This window comes from Elephantulus edwardii, unplaced genomic scaffold, assembly GCF_000299155.1.
Source record: "Elephantulus edwardii isolate Elephantulus edwardi_28Jun2011 unplaced genomic scaffold, EleEdw1.0 scaffold00236, whole genome shotgun sequence".
Taxonomy (NCBI): domain Eukaryota; kingdom Metazoa; phylum Chordata; class Mammalia; order Macroscelidea; family Macroscelididae; genus Elephantulus; species Elephantulus edwardii.
In genome coordinates this window covers 1,591,633-1,616,921 of record NW_006399986.1, presented here as the reverse complement: position 1 = coordinate 1,616,921, position 25,289 = coordinate 1,591,633, and the positions used below count along the sequence as shown (strand labels likewise).

Genomic DNA, 25,289 nt, shown 5'->3' with positions numbered 1-25,289 from the left:
ACCGGGTCCAGGGCCGTGTTGTGCACCACCTTGCTGAGCCCGGCCTCCTGCTTGATCTTCAGCTTGAGGCCGATGCGGCTGCGGGCCTCGTACGTCTTGATGGGCGGCCGGTTCCGGGAGGGCATGGGGCCGTCCTCGTCGGCGTCCAGGGAGGAGGCGGCCGAGGACGAGGAGGACGACGAGGACAAGGAGGACGATGCCCGGGCCCAGGTCACCGACGGGGAGCCGCCTGCCCCGCCGTGCCGGATCACGAGCTTGGTGGGCAGGTGCGGAGGGGGCTGGGCCGAAGCCCCGGACGTGGAGGACGAGGGGGCGCCGTGAGCCGGGAGCCGGTGGCCCTCGGAAGAGGCGGCTGCCATGGGTAGGCCGAGGGAGCGCGAGGAAGACACATACTCGTCTGCAGAACCAGGAGACAAAGAACCCGGGGGTGAGGTCAAGGTTGTGGGGTGGCAAGTGTCTAAAAGTGATCTGGCAGACCCTGGACAGAAAGAAGGCAAGGTGGGCCAAGAGCATAAAAACGGCCAGCCTTACAGGTCCAACAGAAACTGGAGGGGACATCTTAAGATTACGGCTCTCGTTGACCCTTCCAGCCTGGCACACAACTCACCCCTGTGGCCTCAACTTCCAGCCCAACGACAGACAGGCCTATTCGTATCACATGGCCAAGAACAACACCTCTTAGAATAACTCACCTTATAGGGTCAAGAGAGTGGCATTTGCCAAGGGTAAAGCCCAGAATGCAGGGAAGGGGAGGAAGAAAGGATGAGAGGAGACAAGAATCACAGGGGGGGAGAGGGAAGAGTGCTGTCACATTGTGGGGATTGTAATTAATGCTACACAACAAAATGTATAAGAATAACTGAAAGGAAATGTAATTTGCTCTGTAAACTTCCACGCAAATCACAATTACAGAAAAAAAAAACACCAAAACCACAACTGTGCACCGAGCATCAACTGCACACCAACCACTGGGCTTCCTCTCTATTAACCAAATTCTGATGAGAGACCAGAGCTCAACCCCTCATTACAACTCCGAGAGCCTCTGGAAGCTAAACCACACTGTGCCACGTGGGAGGACGTGCCTGGGCGGCACAAACGGCTAAGCTAAGAAACCAGTGGTTTGATTCCACCCAGAGGCACCTCGGAAGACAGGCCTGGCCTTGCCAGTGTCCTCCGGAGCAGCTCTCTTGCACACATGTTGGAATCAACTTGAGGACAAGCACCACCCCCCAGCAGCTTCCCGGGGCCATTCACAGCCACGTGAATTACAGCGGCTACAAAATTCAGGTCCTCAGCCACTCCCCAGTGCAAAAGCTCTTGGAATGGAACGCAGGGTCTTAATCTTTGCAGAGAGACCTAGGGAGCTTTTCTCTTTAAAAAATTGCAAAAATAACAAAAAGGAAAGAAAGGTTTCCAGTATCATTTGGTTTGACTGGTGTCAAATTTTGATCTGCCAGGTGGCAGTGTTGGGTGCCATTGATTTTTGACTCGGGGTGACCCCGTGTGACAGAGTGAGGACAGCTGCTCCCAGCATCTCCTAGGCTGGTGTTTCTACAGGTATAGGCTGCCATCGCCTTCCTCCCGCACAGCTCCTGGGGTGCTGGGACTGCTACCCTTTTAGTTAGCAGCTAACTGCTTAACTGGTGCACCACCAGGACCCCTTGCTCTGAGAGGAATGGTGTGAGGCTACCACTGGTCTGGCATGTCCATTTAGCCTGAATGACCACTGTTTTCACTGCAAGAACACGGATGTGCTTGATCACAGAGTGGCCTCCTGACCCAACTTCAAATGAGAAGCCCCAGCCCAGGCACCTCGATTCCTTTCTAGAATGGCAAGAGTTACAAAGGACACCTGGACCCAAGGGTTTCAGATAGGGGGCTGCATATAAGACTGGCATCATGACGCCCACTACACAGAGAGGTGAAACAACTTGCAAAAGGTCACACAGCCAGCAAGTGACAGAGCCAGGATCTGAATCCCAGTGGTCTGCTGCTCTGATAGTAGCATCCCGTTGCTAATCAGAAGGCTGACAGTTCGAATCCACTAGCCAGTCCTTTAAAAGGAGGAGGAAGTCTGCTCCCATGAAAATTCACAGCCTTGGCAACCCTCTGGAATACTTCTGTCCCACAGGGTCTCGGGAGCTGGAATTAGCTTGGCGGCAGTGGATGTGGGTTGTGGTTGGTCCGGCTCTGAGCCACACCCCTAACCACCATGCTATCCCATACTCCTCACCACCAAACCTCAGAATTGTCCCCTGTCCACACGGCCACCTTGTTTGCACCCAGTTTTCCTTTAAGTACCAATTATAACTTTAAAAACAAAACAAAACAACACAAGTTGGGCCCAGGGCTGAAGGTCTGGGCCCGTGAGAAGGAAGCAGGGAACAGGCCTCCATAGGAAGAACGCACAGGTTGGCGCTAAATGTGGGTGAGGACTCTGGAAATGTTCTAGAAACACAGTGGTTTGGTTTCAACCATACTCCTCTCCTCCTGAGGGACTGGGAGGCTCCTAACCAAACTCAACAACGTGCAGTGGATTCTGGCCCAGAGACCCTGCAGTACAGAGTGGAACTGCCCTGGTGGTGGTGGTGGTATGTGTGTGTGTGTGTGTGTGTGTGGGGGGTGGGTTCTGAGCAGCAACTCTCCTTGGATGCAGAATGCCTCATTTTTCTCCCCAGGAGCAAGTGGGGGTTTTGAACTGCCAACTTGTCACCTAGCAGCCCTTAGCTCTAACCACTGCTCCACACGGGAGGAAGCATTTAAGAAGGCGTCCACTCTCAGGGTCCTGTGAGCATCAGCACCTGGGAGGACCACCTTAGCCTGTGTGTCCCTCATCCCAGCCCTACTCCTGGGCTTTTCTAACTCCTTGAGGGGAAGCCAGTAGGTTCCTGCTATCCCAGGCCTCGGGGGCTCACAAGGATGTGTGAGTGTAGGCAGAGGGACTAAACTAATTTCAGAGCATGTTGTGGATGGACTGAACCCTCCCATGTCAGAGCAGGTCCAATGCGGAGAGCCAAAGGTGGTGCCTCTCCACATCCCATAAGGAAGCTGTCCCTCCTCCTCCCCGCCCCCCCACCTCACCCCTTTCATACCTGGCTTCTCCTTAGCCAGCTGTTTATCCAAGGCAAGGGTGGTCTTCTCCTCCTGAATGAACATGCGGTCGATCATCACCATCTCGGCCGAGGGGCTCACCCTCTGCGTGGAGGGAAGGCGTGAGTGAGCTGCCCGTCCTGGCAGGGGTGGGGGCCAGGAGGCAGGGAGGGTCCTCCTGGTGAGAGGCCGGTGGCGCGGAACCTTACCCGCGACTCCTCCAGGAGCAGGAGGCGGTACTTGTTGAGCATGGCCTGCGTGCGCTTCAGCAGCTGCGTGGAGACCGTCTCAAACTCCTCGTCCACTGTGCGGGGAGAGAGGGGACCCGGGATGTGGGCGTTGGGGCAGATGGACTCCTGCGCTGGGCAGGGCTCCTGGGGCCGCGGCTCGGCCGCCCTTGACCAACACGCTGCTGAGCGCATGTGTGAGGCGCACGGCTGGGCGAGTGCACGGAGCACCGAGCACTGCACACATACCCGGACCCGGGGCAATGCACACAAACCTGGGGCATTGTACAAGCACCCGGTACATTGCACACGCACCCAGGGCAATGCACACACACCCAGCTCACTGCACACGCACCCAGGAAGCACCCAAGGCAATGCACACACACCCAGCTCATTGCACATGCACCCGGGACAATGCACACGCACCTAGGGCATTGCACAAGCACCGGGGCATTGCACACACACTCAAATGTGCACGTATCATTGAGCACACACACCACGGAGCTCACACCTGGGGCTGAGTTCAGTGTGATGGAGGGCGTGGTGTGCACGGTAGGCCAAGTGCCTCTCCCTCTCCCCTCTGCCACCCTCCAAATCCCCCAGCACGCGTGGGCCGGCTGCAGCAACAGCGGGCTGTGGGGAGAACCCTGGGGTGTGCCTCACCTTTGTGGTAGTCGGTCGGGGAGGGCAGGGCGCCCTGGTAGACATGGTAGGGCAGGAGGCGGTACAGAGCGTCCTCGAAAGAGGGGAAGGCCGTCTTGTAGTCGGGGTGCAGGACGGAGCCCTGATGTTTGTGCAAATGCTCCAGGAAGCTGAGAGTTTGGGGGGAGACACATGGACATGGACACACAGACAGAGGCAGTGTGGTGAGGTGGGGGACTAATTCAATCCCGACCCTCAACACCAGGAGGTCTTAACAGCAACGAGGAGAAGTGGGCGCTTGGAGGGATGATGCATGATGAACGTCTGCTGGGTGTGTCTACAATGCCTCACTGAATTCCTGACAATGGTAAGAAATGGAGTGTCATAATCATTCATCCCCATTTCACTGATCAGAAAACTGAGGCTCAGAGACCAGATGGCATTCGCCTCCAGAGGGGAAAGCCTTCTGCAAAGGGACAGAATTGGGAGCCCCGCTCCAGTCTCAACTCCTGCTATGTCATACTGGCTACTGCAGCCAGGGGTCAGCCTGTCCCCACCTTGCCCCAGGTGGGCGGCAGGCAGGGAGGGGCAGAGGCAGTTTCCCCACTCTGACAGGCGGTGAGGTCTGTCTGTCTGCCTCAGCTGCCCCGTCTGTCTCGTGCTTGTCCCCTGCTTCTCTCGAGACAGCAGCTTTTCACCTCATGGGGCCGCAGGCTCTGTCTGGTTTAGGGTTGTGTTCCCAGCAACCCGCACAGGCCTGGGCACCGTGCTTATCAACACGTGGGGTTCTGATGACACAGTCCGTGGCAGGCTGCACTGCTGAACCAAAGGCCACACTCCTCCGGCAGTTCGAATCCACCGGCGGCTCTGCAGAGTGCCCAGCAATCTCCTCCTGTGTGATTTACAGTCTCGGAAATCCGGAGAGCCAGCTAGGAGTTGGTTCTGACTAGACAGTACTGCGTTTGAGCTTTCTGAGTGGAAGGAATGCAGGAGAGGTTGGAGGGCTGCCAAGTACTCAACTCTACCTGTCCAACTATTTAAACACCATCTGTCCACCGTCTATCCACCAGCCAGCCCCACATCCATCCATCCATCCACCCAGCCATCCATCTATCATTCATCTCCACAAACCCACCAGACCTCCATGTACACGCCCATCCACCCACTCATCCATCGCCCAGTTATCCACCCAAACACCCATCCAGACATCAATCATTCATGTCCACCCACTCACCAGACCTCCATCCATCACCCGTCTGTCCATCCCAAAATGCCCCCATCCTTCATTCATCCATCCACCCACAAGACTCGCAATTCATACACCTCGCAGATCCCTGTCCACATAACCCACTATTCATCCCAATAGCGACTCACCCACCCAAACATCCCCACCCAGACATCTACCTCTCCAACCATTCGTTTTTAACCCTCAGAATACACATCTATCCGTTACAGTCTCCAAAATGTGTCCCCCATGCCCGATCCCCATGTGCCCAACGTAAGGCCCTTTATTCCTACACTCCCACCCGCGCTGACTCAAGGAAAGCAGGCACTGGTGACACGCAGCCCTGTTTCAGATGCTGAGGGGCCAAGTCCCTGCTATGCTGAGCTGGCACCCGAGTGGGGCCACAGGAATGCTCTTTACCGGTCTCCTTAGATCCTCAACGGTGCCACCGCTAGTATCACCACCATTAAAACAAATAAAACAAGGTGCTGAAAATATCCACAGCAATGCCACATGGAGAGTTCAATGACTTAAGCTGTGTGACCCATTCATTCTCATCCTTCTTCGCCAAATTAACCCTCCCTGGTGCGCTTACGTTCCCTGTCCCCAGGCCCCCAGGTTTCCGTTCTCATCTTTCAAGTTGCTGCTGTCAATGCCTTCATTTACAGGCGACTCGATCTACCATCTAGGCAGACATTCTTTACTACTTCAGTATTTGGTTTAAAGACATCTTCAGAGATTTTTTATGTTTGGTCAATGGTTTAAAGATCTCAGGGTAATGGTTTCAGAAGGGTTTGTTTAGCTTCAAGGGTTCCAGAAATTCCAGATTCCAGGAAAATGTAAAGTTTTGTTCCTCATTCTCCCCCCCTTTTGATCAAGAGTCTGTTGGAGGAATATTACTACCAGTCCATTTTCCAGAGGGGCAAACTGAGGATCTCTGAGGGGAAAAGTATTGCCCTAAAACACTAACAAGAGGTAGGGCTGATGGTTGTAATCAGAACCTGACTTTTGAATGGTGGTCCTGACAGCCCTCTCTGGCCTCTGAGAAGGTGCTGAAGTAAATGAAATATCAGAAAGGGCTGGAGTAAGGACAAGATCAACTCACCAGGCTTCCTTGCTGGGCTGAAGTGTGAGTGGTTTCTTCAGGCTGCTCAACTTGCTATCATACTGAGGAGGAGAGAGAGTTGTTAACAATGGGGAGGCCTTTCCTTGATTCCGTGGCCCCCTTTCCCCCTCCAATCTGGGACAAAGGTGGAGCAAGAAGCAGGCATCTCACCCAGGTGGGTCCGGGTGCAGCTCCCGGCTAGGCTATGAGAAGAGATGGGGAAGGAGCAGGCCCGGCCACTGACTCCACACACCTTGACCCCTGTGTCCCCAGGGGTCATCCTTGTGCCTGTCTGCCTTCTAGTGTCTGTCCCTCTTTCCTATCAGTGACTTTTGTCCCCACAATGCCTGGCTCTGTAGTCCCTCCCCTCAAACCTGGCTTCCCTCTCTCCCTCCAGTCTCTCCTCTCCGCCTCTGCCCACGTGCTGTCCCTCTGGTGGGGCCCACCCTCAAGACCCTCCTTCCCTCTCCTTTCCCTCACGTGCTCCCCTCTGTCGTCTCTCATCTCTGACAGAAGGGTGGTCTCTGCTTCAGTCTCTCTCCTCGCCCCCTCAGTCTCTGTATGGCCTCTCTGGGCCTCCGCCTCTGCCCACGTGCTGTCCCTCTGGTGGGGCCCACCCTCAAGACCCTCCTTCCCTCTCCTTTCCCTCACGTGCTCCCCTCTGTCGTCTCTCATCTCTGACAGAAGGGTGGTCTCTGCTTCAGTCTCTCTCCTCGCCCCCTCAGTCTCTGTATGGCCTCTCTGGGCCTCCCTGGATTCTCCTGCCTCTGGTGGTCCTTCCAGGGTTCCACACTGCCCTAGGATGACAGCCCCACTGGCCCCGTCTGAGGCAGGCTCTCATGGTGTCTCCTGTTCCTCCTGTCTGCGTGTCTTACTCTGCCCATCTCACACACTGTGGTCTTGCTCTCTCACGTCCCACTTGTGGGACTCTCTTGGTGTCTCACCCACCACCTGGCTTTCTTTCACTCGTCCCATTCCTGACTGCTGTCCCCCCTGGCTTGCACCGAGCGGTTCACTGCACTGTCTATCACACTAATCTTCTTGACTGGATGAGAATGTCGTGTGACACTGTCTGACTGTTCTGGCACCTCATCTGTCCCTCTTGTCTGTACCAGGATGTCACCTGACTGGTGTCTCATGGACCCTGGCATCCCACCTGCCCATCCCGTCACCGCTCTAGAGCACGAGATGCCACCTGATGAGCATGGCTGTTCTCGGCACCTCGCTTTCCTCCCCCATCTCTGCCTGGTTCCAGGGTCACCTGACAGGGACTGTCACTGGTAGCTCCTGCAGCCCTGTCATCTGTGACTGGATGAGAATGTCATCCACGTTTGCCCACTGGGTCTCAGCTGTCCCTGACCGACACTTCCGGTGTTTCCTGTCTGCCCCCTGCCCTGCCCCGCGGACCTCTTACCTGCAGCCCGGAGGACTTCCCTGGCCCGGACGGGGTAGCCTTGGCCACAGTCAGGGTTGGAAGGTTGCTGGCAAAGGCTTTGCCCTCGGTAGGAAGCAGAGGAGGCAGGCCTGGGGTGGGGCGGGGCAGACAGGGCTCAGGGCTCACTGGCATGTGAAATGGCACGCGTGCCCCCCCCGGGAGCCCCATTGCCACTCCCTCTTCGTTACCCAGCTGTGGCAGCTGTACCAGCTCAGCAGCCCCGATGGGAGGCGGCCTGGCTGATGGTCTGCTTTTCATCCTGTGTGCACCCCCAGGTTCACGGTCCCACCTGTCCCAGCCCAGCCACCCACCTCCGGCCCCCTCTCTCCTGCATGGGTTACATCCTCCTACCTGCGCTGGCCATGGGTGCCGGGGCAGGGGCATGGCTGGGGGCGGTGGGGGTCCCGGACGAGGCCTGTCCGCTGACCAGCACAGAGGCAGTGGGGCTCGAGAGTGGCCCCAGGCTGACGGAGGTCTGCGGGGTGGCAGGGGGCCCCCCGGCCTTGTTCTGGAGAATGATTCCAGACGGCACCTGAGGAGACAGGTGGTTAAGGGGTGGGGGCACAGGGTGGAGTGGACACTGAACCAGGACATGGGAGGGGTGCTGGCTGGACTTGGGAGCAGGACAGGGGTCTGCAGAGGGAAGGGGCTCGGTGATGGTCTTGTTTCTTCCGTTACCTGGTGAAATCTCTCGAGAAGAGCCTTCGGCTGGGGCAGAGGCGGGAAGGGTGTGGTCACCATCTGGAAGGTCCGAGGAGGCGGTGGAGGGGGCACTGTGGGCTCAGGGACGAGGTGGAGGGTTGGTGGTGGAGGGCTGGGGGGCTTGTGGGGTCCCTGGCTGGGTGGGAACTGGAAGTCAGGTGGTGTGGGAGCTGGCAATCTGGTGGGGGTCTCGGAGGAGGAGGCCACGGTGGTGGAGGTGGGGGCTGGAGGCAGTGGCCCTTCAGGGGGCTGGGATGGGGGGCGCAGAGGGGGCTGGGGTGGGCCTGGGGCAGTGGGAACTGGGGTGCTGGCAGATGAGGGGGCGCCCAGCTGGTTCTGGATGACAAAGATGCTGGGCAGAGTTGGGGGGGCCTGGGGTGGGGGACAGGGATGCAGGGTGGGCTCAGAGGGTGGACGAGACAGGCTCTGGGGCTGGGAGGGTGGACGAGAGTGGGGTCTGGAGGGTGGACGGGAGGGAGGTCGGGCGGGGTGTGGGGAGGGCAGATGGGGGCTGTCCCCCAGAGGGGCTTGGTGAGGTAGCGACGGGGATGAGGAGGGGCCGGGACCCTTCAGCGGAGCTGCTGCAGGGATCTGGGAAGGTAGGGAGGAAAAGAAGAGTCAATTAGAACCAGCACTGGCTCCCCAGGCCACTGTAGACCCCAGCCCCTCTTTCTCAGTGCCCCTGTCATGAAAAAGGACTCCACTGGGCTTGTTCCCTCCAGCCACCCCCCCATGCCCCCACCTGTTTCTTATTCTCCTCCCCTCACCCCACCCAGTCCTCTCTCCCTACCTCCTCCGACTTCACCCCCACATCTTCATCTCCCCACCTCTTGGTCCTTCACACATCCTCTCTACCTGCCCCCCTAACTTCATGCCTGCCATCACTGATCCCCATAATTTACCACCTCACCCCTCCACACCTGTCTCCCACCTGTGGGCTCCCGTCCTTATCCCTACTTCACCCCTTCCGCCTCTTCTTCCCCTGACCCACCCACCTCCTCTCCTGTCCCTTCTCATCCTCCCCACCCCTACCCTCATGAAGGCACCCCATGGGGTGGGGGTGGGAGCAGGGAAGCAGTGGCAGCAGTGGGGGTCCCACCAGCTGAGCGGAGGAGGCAGAGGCTCGGGGGCGGCAGCATAGCAGCGGACAGGGGTGACGGGCAGCGAGCCAGCACCTGCCCCCCCTTGAGTGTCCTCTAACCCCAAGGAACCACACGCATGGCCTGGGAGGGCTCAGGGACACAGGGCCCCGGGGAGCCGACAGAGGGCAGGCTGACTGGGCACATCCCACGAGGGGCTCTGCAGTCGTGGTCCCAGTTAAGTGTCCCAGGGGCCCCATCCCCGAGTCCCTGCAGGTGTGGGCTTGAGGGTGCAGGAGACACTGGCAAAGGCAGCAGTCTGGGACATCTGGGCCAGCACACCTGGAATGCAGAGGTCCAGAGCCTTGCCTCTCGGGGTCCCTGCCCAGGGGTCACCTCCCTGAGACTGACTAAGGGGGGGCCATGGAGGGCGTCCAGACGCTGCGAGCATGGCCTGGCTTGGAAATGGGGTCTCTGAAGACGGCGTCAGTCACCACAAGGTTGTGCTAGAATGAGCCGGGTCCTAACGGGACGCAGGGGACAAGACAAGGCAAACGTGCCCCAGCACGAGCCCTGGCAGCGGCCACTGGCCGAAGAGATGAAATGGGAAGAGATGCATAATCATCCCACGGGCCCCTGGCCTCTAACCGGGGCTGAGCTCAGCGCGCAGAGGAAAAGCGCACTGACGTCCACGCAGAGCCGACTGCGGAGGCTGCAAACTGCCCAGGAGGTGCCTGTCCACCTTCAACTCGTGGGGCAGCTGGTGGATTTGAACCACTGGAGGGCGCAGGCTCCTGGGTCTGCAGCTCCGTAATCACAAACGACGCCAGGATCTAAAACGGTCTATTCGAGACTACGCATCTAAAGGTTAGTGCTTAGAACTCGACTGGGGGTGCAGCGGAAGAAAGGCCTGGCAATCTGCTTCCCTTACTGAATTGTCTGCACAGCGCTCCTAATTCAGGTCCCAGTCACTCTCCTGTACATTCACCGTCACCTCAGGAAGCAGCTATCCACAGGCCTAACAAAGATGCTTGGCTCCAAGCTGACCGCAGACCACGGGCTCAGTCCCCCAGGGCGAGTTACAGGAACGTGGCGTCTGCTCGGTGCATCTGAGAGTTAGGAGGATACTCGATGACAGTCTACAGAGTCAGCGCCAGCGATACGGAGAAAGGCTGGAGGATTGTGAGAATTACTGGAGTGTGGCGCGGTGCCAGGACATGAGCACAGCTCGTGGGGAACAAGGCTGGCTTGACGCACGGCTGTCACAGACCGTCGGCTGGCAAACAGCACCGTGTCTGCGAGGTGACGAGGGCGGTCTGCATTTACGGCCCCTGGGGCTCTGGGAGCTTCAAGGAGCTCCAGCTCTCCTTTCTCAGCTGCCACAGAGTTGACTCCGGCTCACGCTGGCTGAGCCGCGTGTATCAGAGCAGAACTGGGCTCCTGACGGTTTTCCACGGCTGTGATCTCTCAGAAGGGGACAGCCAGGCCTTTCTTTCAAAGTGCCTCCAAAGAAGGACTTGAACCATCACCCTTTTGATTAGCAGCCTTTTTGCATAGCATTCTCCAGAGAAAGAAGAGTCAGCAACAGCTTCAAAAGCTCAAGATGCACCTTTGATCTGATTCCCACGGCCCTAGAAGCTTCTGGGAAGGAGTCAGGCAGACACACCCACACATGAGGGGGGACCCTGACAGGCTACAGACGAGGGCTCCCCGGGGGTAATGCGAGTTCCTGCGTCTAACTCGCTCCCTTCTGGGGCAAACAGCAAAGCGATATTAAACCCTCACCAATCCTCACTCAGGCCCCGCAGGGCCGAGCGGAACCACCCCACAGGGTTCCCAAGCCTGCTCTCTACAGAAGCAGACTGCCACGTCTTTCTCCTGCTGGTGGCTTCCAACTGCCCACCTTTCACGTCCCAATTAAGCACCTGAACTGCTGTGCCACCAGGCCCATGTGTTCTAAGTTTCTTAGGGGAGAAAGATCAATTGATACCCTTTCTGGCTTGTATATTCACAGAGAGCTGGAAAGATTTGGGGGCGGGGGGGACAAAACGTGTCAAAACGTAACGGCACGTGATGGTTCCTCATGCCAGCGTGCCCGGGCCGTGGCTCCCAGCTGTGTGGGTAAATCGGGAGGCTGTGGCAACAGCCGATTACGTTCGGAATATCATGTAGTGACTTCACAGAATGTAATATCACACAATGTAAAGAGCTCCCAGAAGGCAACGTAGTGTCACAGAACCTGCATTCGTGCCATCATCTGTGTGCCAAGAGCCTTCCAGGCTTGTTTGCCAGCTGCTCCCTCCCTTCAGGAGGTATTTTTGTAAGTGTGCTATGCCAGTGTGTTGGTTTTCTGTCTTTTTTTTCTTTTACAGCAATGCGTGGGAAAGAAAAAAAAAGATTAAAATTGAGGTTAGCAATGCTTCAAAAAGTACCTTCTGGGAGTTGGAGGGATAGCTGGCAAACAAACATAGAAGGTACATGTCATTTAAAAAAAACTTATTCATGTAATATAATTGTAACGTGACATAACGCCATGCAATGTCACCTTTCCAGCCAAGGTGAGGGGTCCCCGGCAATGCGTACACCTAAGCCTATGACCACTAATGGAAAGGCGTGTGGCTTGACCTCACCCAGAGGGGCCTCGGAAGAAAAGCTTGGCAATTCAACCTTGGAAACCACGTGGGTGCAGTGAATGAACTGGAACTGACTTGATGGCAATAGGTTTTGGTTTAACGTAATCAGTCAGTTCTGTTCATCTCATGGAGAGTGGATCCCAGCGCAAGTCACTTCTGAGTTATACAGAGAACAGAAGAGAGACACCCCACCCCGCACTCACATATCCCCATGGACCTCACTCACTGTCCCCACCCCCACCCAACCACACACACCTACCCACAATCTAGTTACTCGGCCATCTATCCACCACCGGTACCCCCCAACTCCTACTGCATCCACGACCCACCCCACACACCACACACAATCTATACACCACACACAGACATACCCATCCCCTCTACAGTCACACACCCTAGTCACCCCTTTACCTATACCACAACCCCACACTCGCCCATCTAATCCACACCCATACTCATCATACCCCATCTCTCTCTCTCTCTCTCTCTCTCTCTCTCTCTCTCTCTCCTCTCTCTCTCCTTATCCCCACACAGAGGAAGAACACCACCAGGTTCAGTTCCTGTACAAGCCAAGGAATCAAGGGCACAGCCCAGAACCAGGGAACCTGTCAAGACCCTGGTTTACAAGGACTATGAAATTCATTACAGAAAAGCTAGGAACAACACTAGAAGTCCTAATCCACAACATAAACAGTCTTCCCAGTATCCTGGAAAACCTACAACCAGGAGAAGATAACATAGATGAATGGGACCTTCTAAGACTCAAATCCCTATGCACATCCAAAAACTTCTCCAGTAGGGTAAAAAGGGAAGCCACTGACTGGGAAAAAGTATTCGGTAATAACATATCAGATAAGGGACTTATATCCAGAATTTATGAAATACTTGAGCACCACAACAAGATAAAGGTAAATAATCCAATAGAAAAATGGGCACAGGATATGAACAGGCACTTCACCGAAGACGACATTCAGATGGCTAACAAACACATGAAGAAATGCTCAAAATCCCTAGCCCTAAGAGAGATGCAAATTAAAACAACTATGAGATATCATTTCACCCCAGTCAAAATAGCAAAATTTAACAGAACAGCAAGCAACAAATGCTGGCGAGGTTGTGGAGAAACTGGAACCCTGATTCACTGTTGGTGGGAGTGTAAAATGGTGCAACCCCTGTGGAAAGCAGTATGGCGCTTTCTCAAAAAGTTGCAAATAGAGATACCATTTGACCCAGCAATTCCACTACTGGGAATATACCCTGAAGAGACCATAGCTGACATCCAAGCAAGGAGTTGGAAACAACCTAAGTGCCCATCAACAAACGAATGGCTAGAGAAGCTGTGGTATATTCGCACAATGGAATACTATGCTGCATTGAAAAACAAGGAACTCATGCAATATTATTCAAAATGGTTGACTCTGGAGAACATTATGCTGAGTGAAATATCCCAGTCACAAAAGGACAAATATTACATGATGCCACTGTTGTAGAATGGGACTGTCCTTGGGGTTAGGGAGACACTGAGTAAGATGGGTTCAATAATGTATACTGCACTGAAGCAGAGGAGGGAGAGAATCGTCTAAAAGAGAGATGTAACTGGGTATTTCTGTCATCACAGGAGACTAGAGCGAGGGCTGCATGGTGGAGGGGACCTGGGGGAGGGTTTGTAAAACAATGAAAGAATCTTTTCTTTTACTTTTCCATAATTTTTGGACTCATGTACTTATAACTTGTTAGTCAAATTTGTGTCTTCTAGGTTGCAACACCCCCATGATACATCTTGAAGGATATGTACATGTACAGCCAAGCACAATCAATAAGAGTGCATCTGAATTCCAAAATCAATCTCCATAATAGTCTATGTGTTTCCTACTGCCAAAGGGGCCCTTTAGAGTAGTGAGAGAAGATCTTCACCCTGAAACCCACAGCGTCCCTTTTCAGCAGGAAGTAGCTAAGAGAATACGCCGTCCCCTTTTCCTTATGACTCAGGGTGAAGTCTCTCTCAGGGAGGAGTGATAGGGAATGGCAAAGGATACACTGACAAAGAAGATTAATCAGAACTGGCTTTGACAAGCACTGTGGCATTTGGACAAGAACAAACTGGGAGGAGGGTAGAGAGAATAGTGCAACAATGAATGAGTGGAAGCCCAAAATCTCTGTAAATGTTTATGAAAATTAATAAAATATAATTATAGAAAAAAAAAAAAGACCCTGGTTTAGACTTATCCTTTCCGACCAAGAAATAAATTTCTCTTCTTGAAAGCCATCACACAGCACTAGGTAACTAGCCACCGCCATCAGTGTGTCATCTACCACGGTGGCTTCTTGCTGCTGTGATGCTGAAACCCACGGCTGGAGCTCAAGTCTGGCTCCTGGAGTCCGTCACTGGGGCTCTGCAGCTGTAAATCTTTATGGGAGGAGATGGCCCATCTTCCTCCCTCAGAGCAGCTGGAGGATTTGAACCACTGACCTTTTGCTCAGTGGCACAATGCATTATGCATGACACCATCAGGGTGCCTGTGGTGGTTATATATTTCCCTCCTCTTTTTTTCTCATTTTTCAAGTTACAGACTATTTCAAAGGAAACTAACCCATGAGAGAGTTGTGTGTGGTTTGTAAAAACCATTCAACACACATGCCATTTGTGCCAACATATGGTTAATTTAAAAATATGGGGTTTTTTTAGAAGATGTCATACCAAAATATCTCAAGTTGCTTCTGCCCAGTGGAATTGTGGGCCAGTCATCTGACTTATTTGGTTTCTCTTTGTCAAAATCTCTAAAAGTGCATACAATTATTTTTTTTTTAATTATTATTTTTGTGTGAGTGTACCATCAAATCAGATCTGACTGGTACAGGAGGAAATTGTCCCTCCTTCCCCGGCAGAGCACCTGGTGGATTTGAACCATGCGCCCCTGGGATTGTAGTTGCAGCTCCTTGCCACTAGGCCACCAGAGCTCCCCCATACAATTATTTTTATGGTCATTTAAAAAGAAATTTACCAGGGAGTTCTGGTGGTCTAGTGGCAGGAAGCTGCACTGCAATCCCAGAGGTGCACAGTTCGAATCCACCAGATGCTCTGCTGGAGAAGGAGGGACAATCTCCTCCTGTACCAGTCAGATCTGATTTGACGGTACACACACACAAAAAAATAATAAAATACAAAAAAAAAAGAAAAAAAATTCACCGTATGAGGGGATTGTTTCCCAAGAAATGCCAATCCCATCCCCCGTGCCCTCCAGGTGCAGCAGACAACATGCTCAGCTTCAAGTCGGATGCGAGAAGAGCAGGGTGGCTGGCATGTGGCAGGCGGCGGGGAGGGAGCCTTCACTGGCACAGCCCTTCTGGGGGCTCAGCCAGCTTCACACTTCTCCACTCTTTTTTTTAACCTGTACTCTATACACCCTCTGATCTGGCAATTCTATTTCTAGAAACTCCCATGTTTTCCCACACAGCAAGGCCTGAGGACGAGGCTTATGTGTAGGGAGGGGTTTTTCTATTCAAAGGGTCTCTGGGTGGTGAGACCAATGGGGGCTGCTCTCCCAACAGAAAGGCAAGTAGTTCAAACCTCCAGGCGGCGCCACGGAACAAAAGCCTGGTGATCTGCCGCCAAAAAGATCTTGGCCAAGAAAACGGTACGGAGCTTGGTCCCGGCTCCACAACTCATGTATCTGTGTCTATTCTGTTCTGCCAGGGGCTGGAATCAATGGTAACGGCGGCGGTGGTGTGTTTTAAGATTTACATGGGATTGTGAACATTTCCAGCATTGTTCTTTGCACTTTCCTCACATTGTTGTTGTTATTGTTGTTGTTATTGTTGTTGTTATGTGCCATCGAGTCGCTTCCGACACATAGTCGGAATGTACAAGACTCATAGACCCTATGTACAAGAGCTCTAAATGCTGTTCTATCCTGCGCCAACCTAGCCATCTCAAACGCACTTATTCCCACTGCCCCAGTCACAGAATCGATCCATCTCATCAAAGGTCTTCCTCTCCTTCGCTTCCCCTCCACTCTGCCAAACATGATGTCCCTTTCCAAGGACCAGTCCCTCCTTGCAACATGCCCAAAATATGTCAGACGAAGCTTCAGAATCCTTGACTCCAGGGAACACTCTGGCTTCACCCTCTCCAGGACAAACCTGTTTGTTCTCCTAGCAGTCCATGGTATATTCAACACTCTTCTCCAGCACCACAGCTCAAAGGCATCAATCCTCTTTCTATCAGTCCTATTCACTGTCCAACTCTCTGATGCATAGCACATAATTGCGAAGACTATAGCCCGGATCAGGCACACCTTAGTCTCCAGCCTGATATCATTGCTCTTCAGTACTCTTGAGAGGTCCCTCACAGCTGACTTTCCCAGTACAATTCGTCTCCTGAATCCTGGCTGCTTTTACCAAAAGCGTTGACTGTGGAGCCAAGTAAATTAAAACTGTTAACTATCTCAATCTCCTCACCATCCATCTTTATAAATTCTCCCAGCCACCCTCTGAAGATAACTGTCAATCTCATTTTTACAAGTAAAGACTGAGGCACAGAACCCTCTGAGAGCTCGTAAGAGGCAGAGCCAGGATTTGAAAGGGAAAAGTTGGGTTCTGGGCTTCACGTTCTCAGCTTCCACGCCTTCCTTTGATGCCCAGGCATCAATCCTCCTGGGCAGAGACTTTTGAACTCTGTGTTAACCAGAAACTCAAACTCAGCACTGGGACCTTGAGTCCCACTCACAGGGACCCCTGGGAGAGAGCAAAACTGCCCCCCACCCCAGCATCCAGGGCTGTCCAGACTGCTGCTGGTGGGTTCAAACCATTGACCTTCAGCTTAGCAGGCAAATGCTTTAAGCAGAGTATCACCAGGAACACCTTCTCTGCCTGTTACAACCTTACCCTATACGTAAAAGCCAAATTCATCCAAGGAGTCGATTCAGACTCATAACTGACCATCTGCTGGCTTGCTAAGGCTATAAACTGTCCATCTTTCTCCTAAAAAGCTGCTGGTGGATTCGAACCAATGGAGATGCACAGCAACACCACCTGCTAACTGACCCCCCCCCCCCAGGTTTCTCTAAACCCCACATAATCTTTCCCTCATTGCTGTCAAGTTGTAACAGACTCGTGGCTGGCCCTCCGGCTGACAGCGCAGCTCCTTACCCACTACACCACCAGAGCTCCACACACACAGCAACCCATTAATAATGGTGCAAGATCATCTTATCAATTGGTGACTAGTATTTTATTTTTTAAAAAGAACACAATCCCAGAGGTGTGCGGTTCAAATCCACCAGATGCTCTGCTGGAGAAGGAGGGGCAATCTCCTCCTGTACCAGTCAGATCCGATTTGACGGTACACGTAAAAATAATACAATAATAATAAAAAAAGAACAGTAGAACCTCTTTACCCTTATGCATCTTGCAGTATTTTTCACAAAGATCAAAAGGCACAAACATTAAAAAAAAAAGCGCAAACAACCAGAATGCCCATTAACCGACGAACGGGTCGACAGGGCGGTCCACGTAACACACAGAGCAGACCACTGCTAGGCCACGAGGGGAACGGAGTCCTGATGCCACATCGCGGGTGACCCTCCAGAAACCATGGTGAACCAGAGAGTGGCCGCCAAAGGACACACACTGTCCAGCACAATGATGGAAAATGAGTGAGCACCGGGGTTGGGAGGGAGGGAGGGAGAGGGGGATTCTCACTCAGGCCTGAGTTTATGTTCACGGTGGAGGGATCTTCTGGGAAAAGATCAGAACATGACTTGGGCTCACTGCCGTTAAGCCGGAACTGACTCCCAGCTGACGCTCTGCTGGGTTCCCAAGGCTGTAAACGGCCCGGGAGGAGACTGCCCACCTCTTCCCCGAGGAGCCAGGGGAGGATTCCAAGTCGGCAGTGCAATCCTCTATGGACCAGACCACGAAAGACCCCGCAAACCCCGAAGGATGTCTGTGCAGTCTCAGAACAGACCCGGCCGCGGGGGATTTGGGCTCGGGCCTGGGTCCGAGGGGACGAGCCTCGCTGGCGCCGTGCGTAAGAGCTCGGCTGTGAAGGCAAAGGCTGATGGTTTGAACCATCGGCTCTGCAGAAGTTAGACCTGGCAGAATGCTTCTGTAAGGGTGGTGGCCGAGAAAAGCCCGGTGGGGTGGCTCTTCTCTGTCAAAGGGGCTGTGATGGGTCCACAGACTCCAACACACGCGCGCATGCACACACACACACACCCCACAACCCCCACGCACTGCCTAAAAATGAAGACAAGGAGTTGTCCTAGGAGGAAAGAAGGGGCTGGAAACACCAGCAGGGAGGATGATGGTCACCAGACACCTTTCCGTATCTCTCCAGGTCACGAGGCCAGAAGAGCGGATGAGGTCTTTTGACTGTGGGGCGGGCAAAGAACATGGACCATGACACACGCTGACGGGAAAGTGGACGTATCTGTCCTGGTAGAAGGGTGGCCAGAGAGCTCCTTAGAGGCGGATGGTATAACTTGGTCTCATGGACTTAGGGCGCAGGATCAAGATGGGTCAGTCCCTGGAGGACACCTCTTAGTAAATAAAGCAGAGTCAGTGCAAGAGAGGAAGACCCTCGATGAGAAGGACCAACACACTGACCGCGGCAATGTGCTCACTTGCCGAGATCCTGAGGACGGCGCGGGGCTGGGCAGGGGTCGGCGCTCGAGGGGGAGCCAACGTGACGGCACCTAAATGTAACCACTCCCCTCCCTGGTGGGGTCCCCTCCCGGATGGGGTCCCCCAAGTATCATGTCTCTCTGCCTGGAGTATGAACCCCATATCTCAGAAGACACTGCAGAGAGTGAAGGAGCCCCAGTTCCCAAGGCAGCGAGACAGAGGCAGGCGGGCAGCTGAGAGCAGGGGGATGGAGCGGGGAGGCAGGGCCGGGTGCGGGGGGCAAAGCTCTGCTGAGCTGGGGTGGGGGAGGCGGGGTGTGTCTACCTGGGGGGCCGGAACCGGGGAGGCCTGGCTGTCAGGGGCCTGAGGGCCAAGGCCAGCTCCTTTGGCGACGGGGGTGGCCGGGGCTGGGTCTTGGGTGGGAGGTGGGGCGCTGACTATGACCGAGGCGGGCACGGAGAGGTGGGGGCCCTCTGTGGGGAGGGGCTGCTGGCTCCTTTCCTGCAATGGGCACCCACAAAGGGTCAGAAAGCCCCCTGCATTCCTTCTGCCCCCCAACCACCTTGCAAAACAGGGGGAGGTTGGGAGGGAGGTGCCCAAGAGGCCTGGGCGAGGCCTGGGCAAGGCTGGGCACCACCCTGAGGCTACTACCTTGGACTGTCTGTCTGTATGTCCTTGACCGCTCCTGCTCGGATGTTTGGACACATGCCAAACCCCTGCCTCCCCTGTGGTCCTCATCTAACCATCCAGCCTCCCTGTCCAGCTGGTTCCACTCCTTGTCAGTGTCTATCAGTCACTCAGCCACCCTCTCCTCCTGTCCGTGTTCTGTCTGCCAGTCTGTCTCCCTCCTCTGTCCATCCACCCAGTAGTCACTATTTCAGCCAGCTCTTGCTACCTCTGTAACCCTGCTCTGTCTTTCTGCTGTCATTATTATAATAGGGCAGGGTTCAGAGCTATTGCACCTAGGGTCACTATGAGTCATATGCAACTCTATGGCATATAACATAATATGTCATAACTTCCCGTTATCTGTCTCTCTCCTTTCCCGTGAGTCCCTCTCCTTGTCTGTCTGTCCGTCCACCAGTCAATCGGCCGCTGCTCTTCTTATCTGCTAGCCAGTCTCTCTCACCTCATCCGTCTGTCAGGCAGCCTCTCCGTCTCTCTCCTCATCATCCAGGCAGCTGACCAAGTCATCAGCCAGCTTCCCCCTGCCTGTCACTTCCTCAGTCGCTCCCCGTCAGTCCCTCAGTTGTTCCCTCTGCCACGTGGGCCTGCTCCTGGGCACTCCGGCTGCTGGAGCACCGGTGTCACTGAACACAGAACACCCCCTCCCGGCCTCAGCGCCCCAGCACCACACTGCCCACTTCCTTGCTGCTGCTGCTGCCTGCAGAGCCACCGGCTGGACCCTGCCTGTCCCCTGGCCAGCCCCTCACCGTCCCCCCACCTACCTGGGGCAAGAACATCTGCATGGACTCCTGAGTGAGGATGGCCGTGGGGGTGGCTGTGGGCGGCTGTCCCAGCACGATCTTCTCGGGGCTGGACGCCAGGCCTGGGCTGGGCTGCGGGGTGGTGGCCTGCGGCGTGGCGGCCTGCGGGGTCGGGGCCTGCGGGGGCTGCTGCACCGGTGGCTGCTGGAGGCCCAGGGGCAGCGGCGTGCTGACGGCGGGGGGCGCCTGGGTGGCCGTGTGCACGGCCAGGACGGACGTGGCCTCGCCGGGGGCGGCAGGGGCGGCCGACTGCACCAGGCCGTCGGGGGTGTTGAGCATGGCCACGGCGCTGGGCGGCAGGGTGACACCCTGGAGGACGGTGGTGGCTGTGGCGCCAGCCGGGGCGGGCTGGCTCTGCGTGGGCAGGCTGCCCGCAGCCAGGGACACGGGCATCTGGAAGAGTGTCGGCTGGCCCACCTGGATGGGGGCGGCTGAGAGGATGTGGGCAGCGCTGTGGGCCCCGGAGTGGGGGGCCAGCACGGGGCCCAGGCTCAGCGAGCCGGCCAGGTTCTGGTTGGTGAGGATGGGGTTGGCGATGAGCTGTCCGCTGGCGTGGGGAGCTGCGGCCGCCAGGATCTGGCCCCCCACGTTGGCCGGGAGGGCGGAGAGCGACTGGGGCAGCTGGACGGCCGAGGCGCCGGGCAGCAGGAACTGGTTCTGGCCGGGCAGCATGTGCTGGGCAGGGATGACAATGCTGCTGCCTTGGTTCAGGAGGTGGACGCTCATGGGCTTGCTCAGGGCCCCGGAGGGCTGCGGTGGGGTGGCCCCTGGCGTGGTGGCCGGTGGCTGCTTGAAGACATTGGCCTGGAGGGCGGGTGCTGGGAACCCCGACAGGACCACGTTCTGGCCCGCTTTGCCTGCTGTCATGAAAGTCAGGTTCTGGGGGGCTTTGGGCTGCTGTGGGAGGGCCCCTGCCTCGCCCTGGATGGTCAGCGTGGTGCCCGCTGGGGCAAAGGGCTTGGGCGTCAGCTGGTAGAGCTTGGGGGGCAGCACACCGGCGGGCTTGGGCTGGATGGGCGTGGGCGTGCGGTGCAGAATCACGTTGGGTGCTGGCACGAGAGGCGACGCGCCCAGGCCCGGGGCCACTGCCAGCGGCTGTCCCGAGGGAGCCCCGGTGGCTGCAGCCGTGGCAGCCCCCGCCCCTGCAAACACAGAGTTCCCATTCAACGTGGTGGCCACAGCAGCGGGCAGGTTCTTCTGGATGACCAGGCCGGCTCCCTGGGATGAGACGCCAGCTGATGCCAGCGTTACCGGTTCTGAGGGGCCAGCCGCCGAGGCCAGGTAGCCACTGACAGGCACCTGCTTGGCGAGGAGCTGGGAGGCGGGCGGGTTGAGGGCCATGACGGGCTGGCCCACCACCTGAATGGGGGCCAGGCCGAGTGTGGCAGTGGCAGCGCCCCCCGAGCTGCCATTGGGCAGGCCCTGGAGTCCTTGGATGGGCTGCAATGTCACGTTGCCCAGGCCCATAGGCTGCAGGAAGGGCTGCACGCTCAGGGCCTTGTTGACCACGTCCTGGGGTGGGACCAGGGCCTGGTGGGCCAGCACGGTGGGCTGCGCTTGCAGCCCCAGCAGATCGGCGCCGCCAGGGAAGAGGGCTTGCGTCCCTGTGGCCACGGCCGCTGTCCCCGCTGGGCCGGCCCCATCCGCTGGCTGCAGGGTGGGCAGCTGGAAGGGGCCCAGGTCCAGCTCGGCCTCAGCCTCCAGCGTCTGCTCCGTGATGTTGGCCTCCTGGAGGCTCTGCTGGAGGATGTCGCATGGCTGGTCAGCGCCCCCACCGCCTGCACCGCTACCCCCAGCCGAGGGCGAGCCCAGGATGTCATCTTCCAGGAAGTCGAGGTCCACGCTGGGCGCTGGCTGGCTGGGCTCGGGGTTCAGGTGGTTGCCAGAAGTTTCTTGGACATGGAGCTGGAAGCCAGGGGAAGTAGGAAGGAAAAGAGGCGAGTTAGTGCAAACTCATAGCGGGAGTGGTGGATGCTTTGGCTCCAGAGTATCAGAGACAGCACCAAAGTGGCCAGTCCTGGGTTCGAAGGCCATCTCCCCCAGCAGTCAGCTATGCAGCCTGGACTGGCCTAGCCTGGCCCCAGCTTCCCCTCATACCCACCAGCCAATCTACTCCCACTGTCCCCATGTGTCACAGGGCAGAACTGCTCCACAGGGTTTTCTTGGCTCTGACCTTTATGGGAAACAGATCACCAGGCCTTTCTTCCATGGTGCTGCCGAGTGAGTCTGCACCTCGGCCTTTCAGTCAGTCGCCAGGCGCAAACCACTTGTGCCAACCAGGCTCCTCCACACTCCGTGTTGTTGCGCCACCAAATTAGCCCCAACTCAGAACACAACTCGGCCTGCTCTGCCCTCAGGGGCTGCTGTGCTCTGTCCTCTGTGGTGGCCGCTGTGACAGTCCATCCGGGGAGGCGCTTCATTTTCCCTGGCATGTTAGCAGCATGTTATTTGAACAAATGATTTTGTCTTAAGTGCTCCGAGAACCACCAAATTCTTCACAACACCCAGGGAAAGCATTTATCCACGTGATTCCCAAGCTGAAGGAGGATGAGTGCGTGTGTCACACTGACGTTGCCGTCACCTGCCCCAAATCAGAACAGTTCTGGAATCGGCAACACGCCTGACCCCAGAGCCTTCGGATGAACATCGGGGGTCCCGTGACAGTAAAGACATACTTTTGCATGGAAGACACAGCGCAGACAAATCCAGTGAGAGGAGCAGTTTTGCTAAAGGTTGCAAGTTCCGGGGTGGAGCTGATGCTCAAGGCATTCAGCTGTAACTGAAAAGCTGAAGGTTCTGGTTCACTCAGAGGTGCCTAGGAAGAAAGGCCTGGCAACTCACGCCTGAAAAATTAGCCCATGCAAATCCTGTGGAGTGCAGTTCCACTCTGACACACGTGGGGGCGCTCCTTGAGTCAGAATCGACTCCATAGCAGGTGTTGCAAGGGGCTCGGACAGGAGGAGTGGAGGGTGACTGCTGACTTAGCAAGGGGCGCTTACTAAGTTTCTGTTTAAAAACAGCTGCTGCTGGCCGCCCTCCCCTCTCCCCACTAAGCCTTTGCTTTATCTGCTATGAAAAGGTGACCACAAAATATGCCAGGTGGGACTGAGGGACGATGCTGTATAGAAGGTGCCGAGACCCTGACTGGGTCCCCCAGAGACAGTAACAAACAACCATGATGACAGAGAATAATCATGGGAAGAATAATAATGATTGTGATGCTGAGATAAAAACAGGATCATCAAACTGATCACAGGAGGAGAGTGCATGTTTGTAGACTTTCCGGATTTAATCTGGGATGTTATTAATACCAGACGCCCTGGAAGAAAATACTGTCAAGATTAACCCCATTATCACATCTAAACCCACTGCTCATGGTGGCCCCCAGGAGAGGGCAGAGACACCCCATCGGGCTTCTGAGGCTGCAGTCTTCATGACCGCGGACTGCCACATCTCTTATGCAAACCACGGCCTTTTCTGTTAGCAGCTAAGTGCTTAAATACTGTACCGCCAGGATTCCTTCCGATGAAAGATTACCGCCTGAGAAACCCCATGGGGCAGTTCTTTCCCGTCCTATGGAGGTGCTATGAATTGGAATAGATTTGACAACACTTGGCACCAGTTACCAAAGATAAACTGAGATATTACCATTGTTGGGAGGATTCAACACTCAAACCCTCCCGAGTTACTTTCCAATGAGCACCAGGAGCGTTATATGCATACATTAGTTACAAGGGCGCGTTATGTGGGGAAAACCCCTTGGTAGTGCAAAGGGCTGGCAGACTGTGAATGGTGAATAAGCAGGAGTTACAACAATGAAGAATAAGCAACAGAGAAATGAATGAGAGAAGGAAGGATAGGAGGAGGGAAGGGGGAGAGAAGTTGGGGGGAGAAGAGGGAAGGCGGGGAGGGGTGTGCTGAGGCGGGTGGTGGGGGTGGGGGCTATGCATCTACCAGTCACTTATTAAAAGACCTGGCACAGAGATGGGCACACAATGGGGACTCAATGCACGTCTCGTGCCCTGGGCTCTGCCCACCTCCTTGCCTTCATTATACAGGTAGAAACTTGAGGCCTGTGCACATGCCTTCCAGAGCCCCTGTTCCTTCACTGCTTGCTGCCTCCCCCCATGCTGCTCAGTGGAGAGGTCCCTGCCCTCTGAGCCCCTCCGGGCGTGAGCCCCAACCCTCCCTATTGCGTCAGAGCCCCCACTGGCTGCAGCCTGGACCACTTACCCCAGGACCTTCATAGAAGGCACTTTGGGCCTCCCCGGGGTTTTCCAGGAGGTCATCGCTGTCAAGCTGCAACAAGACCCCGCCCCGCCCCAGGTCAAAGGTCAACAGGGATGCAGGCAAGCAGAAAGCAATCTGGGGTTACAGGAGAGGAAAAAGATGAGGGGTAGAGGGTGGGGGGCAGAACCCAAGGTGTCTGAGTCTTATGTCATGTGAGATCAGTTAAAGAGCCCATACCAGGAAAGGGCAGTTCTAACCGGAATTTATCCTGAGGGGTGTTAATACGAGAAGAGCAGACAGGGAATGGAGTCACACACAGGAGAAGCTTGCATTTAAAGAAGCAGCTAGAAGCTCAGACGCTGTCTGGGCTGCCAGAGCCTGGGACTTTCCTGTCACAGGGACCCTGAGGGAGAGAGTGGAACTGCCCCTGAGGGTCTCCCAGGCCTTTACGGAAGCATAACGTCACATCTTCAACTGTCCAGTTAGCTCTACGCTTCATCCACAGAACCAGTAGGGTCCCTTTCTTCTAGAGACAGAGAAAGACGTAGTTCTGCCATGCCCTGATTTTAGTCTCCTAGCCCCCAGAAAAAGGAGCCTTGGTAGCTCAGTGGGAGGCAACTGGGTGTTAACTGAAAGGTTGTTGGTTCAAATCCACAACTACCTTGGAGATCTGACTTAATGAAGAATTTACAGCTTCAGAAACCAGATTAATCTTGTGATCAGCTATTGTGAAAGGTATTGTTTCTCTTAGTTCTGGCTCTGTATTCTTTTTGTCACTGTAGAGAAATCCAACTGATTTTTGTATGTTGA

At 55.4% G+C, this 25,289-nt stretch overlaps 1 protein-coding gene across 1 annotated transcript in view; it reads right to left on the bottom strand.

The window, feature by feature from the left end:
* GLTSCR1 (glioma tumor suppressor candidate region gene 1) overlaps positions 1-25,289 on the bottom strand; it is a 34,013-nt gene that overhangs the window by 703 nt on the left and 8,021 nt on the right. The window contains exons 3-13 of the mRNA XM_006898700.1: positions 24,483-24,548; positions 20,211-22,154; positions 19,087-19,263; positions 8,403-9,017; positions 8,076-8,256; positions 7,704-7,813; positions 6,290-6,351; positions 3,981-4,129; positions 3,300-3,394; positions 3,093-3,195; positions 3-397 (exon numbers count right to left, since the gene is read on the bottom strand). Coding sequence (XP_006898762.1) covers positions 3-397; positions 3,093-3,195; positions 3,300-3,394; positions 3,981-4,129; positions 6,290-6,351; positions 7,704-7,813; positions 8,076-8,256; positions 8,403-9,017; positions 19,087-19,263; positions 20,211-22,154; positions 24,483-24,548 — 3,897 coding nt within the window. The remainder of the gene's footprint in view (positions 1-2; positions 398-3,092; positions 3,196-3,299; positions 3,395-3,980; positions 4,130-6,289; positions 6,352-7,703; positions 7,814-8,075; positions 8,257-8,402; positions 9,018-19,086; positions 19,264-20,210; positions 22,155-24,482; positions 24,549-25,289) is intronic.